At 51.9% G+C, this 8,165-nt stretch overlaps 1 protein-coding gene across 1 annotated transcript; it reads left to right on the top strand.

The window, feature by feature from the left end:
• Window positions 1-1,349: 1,349 nt before the first annotated feature.
• On the top strand, window positions 1,350-7,745 carry ADAMTS1 (ADAM metallopeptidase with thrombospondin type 1 motif 1). The gene is made up of 9 exons (XM_054388997.1): window positions 1,350-1,869; window positions 2,268-2,614; window positions 3,065-3,197; window positions 3,606-3,773; window positions 4,570-4,856; window positions 5,095-5,281; window positions 5,384-5,559; window positions 6,459-6,634; window positions 6,995-7,745. The coding sequence occupies exons 1-9, from the start codon at window positions 1,350-1,352 to the stop codon at window positions 7,734-7,736; spliced, it is 2,736 nt and encodes a 911-aa protein (XP_054244972.1). The 3' UTR covers window positions 7,737-7,745.
• The last annotated feature ends 420 nt before the right edge of the window (window positions 7,746-8,165 follow it).

Below are 8,165 nucleotides of genomic sequence, written 5' to 3'. Positions count from 1 at the left end.
TTACCCAGGCTGCGCACATCACACACGTTTCATATAAAGAATTAAGTGGATTAACCGTACCACTACAGTTGGTTATGGCTTCAAAGGAACATATTGGCTGCACCTACATAATTGTCTCTGTTTAAGTGATTTAAAAGAAACCATTTCCCCAGAAGTACAGGTGCACAGCTGACTGCAGCTATTGGCGCTGTGAAAGGGCAAGAACTGCTTTAAAGAAAGGAGAAGCCACGAACGGGACGAGGGATCTCCCTCCCCGACTAGGAGCTCCGAGCCGTCAACCTGCCAATCCCAACCGCGGGTGGACACCCAAGACCCCGGCCGGCGGGGCAGGGGCCTGCGGTCGCCCACAGCCCAATCAACTCTAGTGCGGCGTGATGGCGGGGGCGGCGGACCACCCCCTACTACACCGCACAGCCCACGGCTGTTCTCGGGGCGCAGGAGGGGAGGTAGAAACGACGCTCCCGTCGCCGGGCGGGCCCCGGGGAGGGGGAGCCGCGGGGGCGGGGGAAGAGGCCGGGCACCGGCAGAGCACAGCCCGCCCCCAGCCCGGCAGCCAAGGGCCGACCCTGGTCTCTGCCCGCCGCGCCCCGTCCCGCCTCGTCGGGGGAGGTTGGGGAAAGGGGGGGAGGGGCGGGGGCTGCCCGCGGCCGCGTTACGCACACAGTGAGCTCAGCGGCTGGGGCCGAGGGGCGGCGCGGCGGGGGGCGGCGGGTCGCGCCGGGGGTGGGGGCAGCACGGGCAAACCCCATAAAGGGCGGCAGCGGCTGTCCCGATTGCCGCACTCACCTCGCACGGCAGAGGCGCCGTGAGTGCAGCAGAGGCGGCTCGGCGCAGAATCCTGGGGTGGCGCTCGCTCCGGTTTTCGCTCCGTTCTGCAAGGACGGGAGGCTTCCCGGCGCTCGCCTCCCGTTGCCCCGTCAGGCCGTGGAAGTGCAGGCGGAACCGTCCCGGGGCTGCCGGAGGGGCGAGTGGAGACTCGTCGGAGCTTCCTCCCCGACTGCTGCTGCTGAGGACAGCTGAGGAGGCAGGAAGGAGAAACGGCAGCGAGAGAAAGAGGACTAATAGAAAGACGGACAGAGGGGGAACGGCTGCTCCCTTCGCGGCTCCTCCCTGCTGCCGCGCCCCGGCCATGGGGAAGCCGACGCCGCCTCTGCAGTGATTGCGGGACCCGGCGCCCGCCCGGCGATCCCCACCCCTCCGCCAGCAGAAAGAACTTTAGAGATCCCCAAAACCTGAACGCGATATATATATATATTTATACAATCTAAGCAAATAAAGAAATAAAAAGGGCTCTGTGAAGCCAGCGGCCGCAGCATCAAGTCTCCCCCGCCCCGTGCTCGGCGGTCGCGATGAGGACCGAGGGGCGCCTTCTGGTGCCGGTGCTGGTGGTGCTGCTGGGGCTCTGTAGCGCCGAACGCCCCGCTGAGCGGCAGGCGCTGGTTGTGCCGCGGCGCCTGGGCGCTGCCGGCGGCCGGGAGCGTTTCCGGCTGGAGGCCTTTGGGGAGCGCCTGACGCTGGAGCTGGAGCCCGATAGCAGCTTCCTGGCCCCGGACTTCACGCTGCAGTACCTGGGCAAGCCGCCGCCTCCGCCGTCGGAGGACGACCTCTCCCGCTGCTTCTACTCCGGCACCGTCAACCAAGACCCCAGCTCCGCCGCCGCCCTCAGCCTCTGTGCGGGGATGCGCGGCGCCTTCTCTCTGCGGGGCCGTCAGTACCTCATCCAGCCTGCCCCCGGCACCGCGCACAGCCGCGGCGCCCACTTCCTCCGCCTCCGCGGGACCCGCCATGCTGCCCCCGCCACCCGCTGCGCCGTGGCCGAGGCGGGGACAGAAGCGGAGGCGACGATGTCGGAGCCTGCCAGCCGCGCAGGTACCGTCAGGGCACCGCGCCGCCCTTCGCGGGGAGGGGGATCAGGCTCTGTTTTTGCCCAGCTACGCCCCCGCCCCGACTAGGGCTGACGACGGAGCCACGGCTGGTGCTTCCCCTTCGTCCCCACCCCGAGAGAAGGCGGGAAGGATGCGCTTACCTGGGTGCGGGTTTCTCCCTTCCGCCAGCAAGCGGTGTAGAGGGGTTGTTCAGCCAGGGCTGCCGAAGTTTGGGGGCCGGAGTTAGGCGCGGGATGGTGGAGTACATCCCTTAGGTGCAAACTGGAGTATCAGTGGGTTTCGGGTTCCTTACGGTGGTATCTTGCAGCTGCTTTTGTTGTGCTCACGTACGCTTTCGCTCCTCTCCCTCTCTCTCTCTCTTTTTTTTTTTTTTTAATGCAGAAACGAGAAGCAGAAGGAAGAAAAGGTTCGTGTCCAGCCCCCGCTACGTGGAGACCATGCTGGTAGCCGACCAATCCATGGCTGAATTCCATGGCAGTGGACTGAAGCACTATCTCCTGACGCTGTTCTCCGTGGCAGCCAAGCTATATAAGCATCCCAGCATCCGCAACTCCATCAGCCTTGTGGTGGTGAAAATTATGGTCATCTATGAGGAGCGGAAGGGACCCGATATCTCTTCCAACGCGGCCCTGACTTTGAGAAACTTCTGCAGCTGGCAGAAGCAGCACAACCCACCCAGTGACCGGCACGCGGAGCACTACGACACAGCAGTCCTCTTCACCAGACAGGTGAGGGAGGTGAAGATCAAATCCATCCCCACTCCTATTGCTCCCTACCGCTGGAGGCCCCCTCTGCCTGGAGATCGCCTAAGAAAGTTTTCAGAGGCAGTTCTGTGTTGTTACAGCTTCAGCGAAGTAGGCTAAATGTGAAACGAACTGCTTTTTATTTAGTCAGTTGTTTTATTTTTTTCTGGGCTTTGCACTGTCCCAGGTGAAAATCACAGTCTGTGCAATGTATTTCAGTCTCATATACTTTCAAGCAGCTTTAGTATGGAAATTATGTATTTTCTTTCTACGTGTAACTGTTGTGTTCCAAAGACAGATTTTTGCCATCATACCCATTGAAGTGCTGAATATTTATGTTCTTTCCATAAGTAAAGGCGAACTGCCAGGGCTGGATGTTTCTTGCCAAGGTTAAGTCTCTGATCTGATTAATAATGAAACTGCCTTTTTTTACAGGACCTCTGTGGTGCCAAGACATGTGATACTCTTGGGATGGCTGATGTGGGAACAGTTTGTGATCTAAACCGCAGTTGCTCTATCATAGAAGACGATGGTTTACAGGCTGCCTTTACAACAGCTCACGAACTAGGTACTTGAAAGGTGATCTCACGTGATTAATTGAAGCCAGCTCAGTGCCATGGAGTAAAGAGCTGCCCAGGCCTTACTGCAGGCTCACTCTGTGCTCCATGTTGCAGTCAGGAGGAGGCAAAGCTTTGCCTTGTCATGTGGTTGAACTGTGGAAAGCAAATCCTGCCTACATGGCATTGTCTGCAAGAGCTGTGTATTTGACTGATTGCAGAAAAAAAGCATGAGAAGCCTGTGAGGGGAGCAAAGATACAGTGCTACCTGCTTAAAATTTGGCAGTGTTCAGGATTAAGGTTGTTCTTTAAAGGCCGGACTAGAAGCAGCTGTAGACTAATATTTAAAATAGTATTGATAATGCATAGGACTGACTTCTTAAAATCACAAACTTTCTTTTTTTTGTTTTCTCTTTAAGGCCACGTGTTTAACATGCCTCATGATGATGCAAAGCAGTGTGCTGGTATTAATGGAGTAAGCCGGGATTTCCATATGATGGCATCTATGCTTTCCAATCTGGATCGCAGCCAGCCATGGTCTCCATGCAGTGCCTATATGATTACAACATTTTTGGATAATGGTCATGGTAAGATTATTAAGCTTTGCTTTGCCTTCTCTCCTCTCCTCTCCCCCTCTCTTCTCCCCCTCTCCTCTCCCCCTCTCCTCTCCCCCTCTCTCTCTCCCCCTCTCTCTCTCCCCCATCTCTCTCTCCCCCTCTCTCTCTCCCCCATTCTCTCTTCTCCCCCTCTCTCTCTCCCCCTCTCTCTCTCCCCCTCTCTCTCTCCCCCTTCTCTCTCTCCCCCTCTCTCTCTCTCTCTCCCCCATTCTCTCTCTCCCCCTCTCTCTCCCCTCTCTCTCCCCCTCTCTCTCTCCCCCATCTCTCTCCCCTCTCTCTCTCCCCATTCTCTCCTCTCCCCCATTCTCTCCTCTCCCCCATCTCTCTCCTCTCCCCCATCTCTCTCCTCTCCCCCATTCTCTCCTCTCCCCCATTCTCTCCTCTCCCCCCATTCTCTCCTCTCCCCCATTCTCTCCTCTCCCCCATTCTCTCCTCTCCCCCATTCTCTCCTCTCCCCCATTCTCTCCTCTCCCCCATTCTCTCCTCTCCCCCATTCTCTCCTCTCCCCCATTCTCTCCTCTCCCCCATTCTCTCTCCCCCATTCTCTCTCCCCCATTCTCTCCTTTTCTTAACAGAGAGCATTCTGCTGCAGCATAGTTGGCCTTTTGCATACTGTCAATGCATTTAGAAGACCCTTAACTTTACAAAAATGGTGGCACAAACTGACTCAAAGACTCAGATTGCAAAGCAAGGGCAGTTCCCTTTTTGAAACCAGATTCACTGACAGCATTGTCTGCTGTTTTGTTTTTTTTTACTTAATTTTCAGGTGAGTGTTTGTTGGACAAGCCCCACAAACCAATTCAGCTTCCTTCTGACTTGCCTGGCACATTGTATGATGCCAATAGACAGTGCCAGTTTACATTTGGAGATGAGTCCAAGCACTGCCCTGATGCAGCCAGTACGTGTACGACACTGTGGTGTACTGGCACTTCTGGAGGACTACTTGTGTGCCAAACCAAACACTTCCCTTGGGCAGACGGCACCAGTTGTGGGGAAGGAAAGTGGTGCATGAATGGCAAGTGTGTGAATAAAACTGAGAAGAAGCATTATGATGTAAGTATTAAAAAAGAAATCAGAATGTATCTTGGGTTACAGAGGAGCACGGATAACACTTCAGTAGGAGTAATCAGTTAAAAGGGCTTGAATAAGTGGAGGCAGACAGCTGATAAACTTGGAGCTTTTTAATTTTCTACAAGTAGCTTAGGTAAAACTGAGCATGACTGTAGTTTTTGTGGTTTGACTTTCTTTTACTGTATTAATTTTTTTGTTCTGCTTTTGCTTGCTATTCCAGACGCCGGTGCATGGCAGCTGGGGGTCCTGGGGGGCGTGGGGAGAGTGCTCCCGGACCTGTGGTGGTGGAGTGCAGTACTCATTCAGGGAGTGTGACAACCCTGTCCCGAGGAACGGGGGAAAGTACTGTGAAGGGAAACGGGTGCAATACAGATCATGTAACATTGAGGACTGTCCAGACAATGATGGTAATCTTTTCCCCATTTTTGAGGTGGAGGAAGGGTATTCTATTGAAGAAGAGTATGTACAGAAGATGATCTGACATCCACCTGTCTTTCCTCTGCCTGCAGGCAAAACCTTTAGGGAGGAACAATGTGAAAAGCACAATGAGTTTTCCAGGTCTCCCTTTGGAAGTGGACCTGCAGTGGAGTGGACACCCAAGTTTGCTGGTGTCTCTCCAAAGGACAGATGCAAGCTAGTCTGCCGAGCAAAAGGAACAGGATACTTCTTTGTTTTACAGCCAAAGGTATTTCAAAACTATGCTTCTTCCATCTAGTCATGAAGAGGATTTTTTATTTTCTCTAACTCTTTATGTGAAGTTGTGAAGCAGTGTAGAAATGTAAAAATTTTTCGGAATTCTTTTTTTAAATAGAAGTCTTTTTTGTATTTAAGCTGGATTCTTCTTTCTTCTCTCCCAACAAGTACATCTTGATCAGTGCAAGCATGCATTAAATATTCTGGCATGGTCCTTCCAGTTATTTCACACGTAACCACCTCTTCTACCCACTCCACCCTAGTTTCCTTTCCAGAGCTTCCACCAACTTGATTACATTGAAATGTATTTGGAAAGCTGAGGGTGATCTTTGCCAAAACATTGGTGCTTTCTCATACTGGTTACTAATATGCTGACAGCTTAAAATAAACAAAAGGAAAAATGTTTGTCTTGTGTAGCTACTCGAATGCACCGTCATAAGATGTTGAGAGCCAATAACTACTGCAGCGATGACACAGATGTTTTTTGGAAAGCAGTAGTCCTAGAAATAAAAGATACATTGGACACTATTAAAAGTACTTTTGGTGCTGTAGTTTGAGGACATGGCTTACCTTCCAGTGACATCAGAAACAATGCTCTTTCTCTATAAGAAATCGGTAAACCAGTTCTGTGGTTTGTGGGTTTTTTTAGGAGGGGGCTGTTAATGGAAACTGTAATTTGTTTTTCTGTCACCATAACATCATATCTGCAAGTGCAATGAAGTAGCACTACATACCTCCAACTATCAGTGGGCTGCTTTGGGTTTTGCTTTAAAAAGCCCTGAAACTGTGTACTGCAGTTCTTCTACCTGTCCATATTTTGCATTTTCTGTGTCTTAGCAATTTTAAAGTAAGGTGCATCTTCTAACATCCTACTGCTTGTTTCCTGCAAAGGTTGTAGATGGCACCCCGTGTAGCCCTGATTCCACCTCTGTCTGTGTCCAAGGACAATGTGTAAAGGCTGGCTGCGACCGTATGATAGGATCCAATAAAAAGTTTGACAAGTGTGGTATCTGTGGTGGCAACGGATCCACTTGCAAGAAAGTGTCTGGCACGCTTGTTAGAGCAAAGTGAGTATATGACTGCTACTATGACTTTGTTCTTGTGGTTAAGCTTTTGGTTTTCAAGTCAATGAGATGTTGCCCCAGTTTGTCATTGGTACTGCAATTTGGTCTGTGAGAGCCATCTGACTGAAAGTAACTTATAGTAAGATCTCAGTGAAGGAAAACCCCTTACATGTGGGCATGCCTCTGCCAAAGCAATAACGTGGGATGTAACTTCGAAATCCCTTAACCTATTCATTCCATTAAGTCAGCACCTCATGAGCTTAACACTTCAGCTTCAAATGAAATTCAGTCCTGTGCCAGGCAGCTTCTTCCCTTTCCCAGGGAAGAGCAGAAGACTCAGTCTTTCTCTTTTCCCTTGAGCAGACCTGGCTACCATGATGTCGTCACCATTCCAGCTGGGGCAACAAACATTGAGGTGAAGCAACGAAACCACAGGGGCGCAAGGCACGACGGCAGCTTCCTCGCCATCAAAGCCGCAGACGGCACCTATGTCCTTAATGGCGATTACACCCTGTCAACTCTGGAGCAGGACATCACCTACAAGGGCAGTGTGCTGAGGTACAGTGGCTCCTCCGCTGCCCTGGAAAGAATCCGCAGTTTCAGCCCTCTGAAGGAGCCTCTGACCATCCAGGTCCTCACAGTTGGAGACCTGCCACAGCCCAAGATCAAGTTCACCTATTTCGTGAAGAAGCCCACGCAGCCTGGGTCAGAGAAGGCACCCAGTAGAAAGAAAGAGTCCTTTAATGCCATCAGGGAGATCATCTCCTCTGAGTGGGTCATTGAGGAGTGGGGTGAGTGCTCCAAGTCTTGTGGCTCAGGCTGGCAGCGACGGACAGTGGAGTGCCGAGACCCCCGGGGGCGGCCAGCCACTGACTGCACCCGTGAGCTGAAGCCCAGCGACATCCGTCCCTGCGCCGATGTACCCTGCCCTCAGTGGCAGCTGGGAGACTGGTCACCCTGCTCCAAGACATGTGGGAAAGGTTTCAAGAAGAGGTTGTTAAAATGTGTTTCTTATGATGGCAGTGTGCTGCCACAAGAAAGCTGTGAGCCCTCCAAGAAACCAAAACACCTAATAGACTTCTGCAATGTTACGGACTGCAGTTAAATACCATAAGTTGGGAAAGCTAATTTTTTAAATGTTATTGTTATTTTGTTGTTTTTCCTTCAGAACAATGCACTGAAAAAGAGGGCTAGAGGCAGCACATGTGATTTTTTGCATGCAGAATTCATGGTGAGGATCCATTGAGGTGGGGCAGTGCAAATGGCTTTAGTTGGCATTGCATCCTAAAAGTCCCCTGCCAGCTGGAAATTTGATAGGATAGCAGATCCATGTCCCTCACTTGTCTTCAGAAGAGAAGTCCCTAGGGCATTTTAATTGCCTTTTTTGGTTTTTTTAAGTATGTTACAAGCTAAGAAGTGCCCAGAACACATTTAAGCAAACACTTTGGGGTTCAGTTAGTTCTCCCTTCTTTTGGACTTATATTGTGGTACTGAGCAAGTCCCTGTGTCTCAGAAGGGGAGAGAAAGAAGAGCA

The sequence above is a fragment of the Indicator indicator genome, chromosome 1 (assembly GCF_027791375.1).
Source record: "Indicator indicator isolate 239-I01 chromosome 1, UM_Iind_1.1, whole genome shotgun sequence".
Lineage (NCBI taxonomy): Eukaryota > Metazoa > Chordata > Aves > Piciformes > Indicatoridae > Indicator > Indicator indicator.
This window is presented reverse-complemented; position numbering and strand designations above follow the sequence as displayed.

Excerpts from the sequence above, each read along its gene's own strand:
- ADAMTS1 (XM_054388997.1), top strand. The coding sequence starts at position 1,350 with ATGAGGACCGAGGGGCGCCTTCTGGTGCCGGTGCTGGTGGTGCTGCTG. Across the intron at positions 1,870-2,267 it reads GGAGCCTGCCAGCCGCGCAG|AAACGAGAAGCAGAAGGAAG; the intron begins GTACCGTCAGGG and ends TTTTTAATGCAG. Across the intron at positions 4,857-5,094 it reads CTGAGAAGAAGCATTATGAT|ACGCCGGTGCATGGCAGCTG; the intron begins GTAAGTATTAAA and ends TTGCTATTCCAG.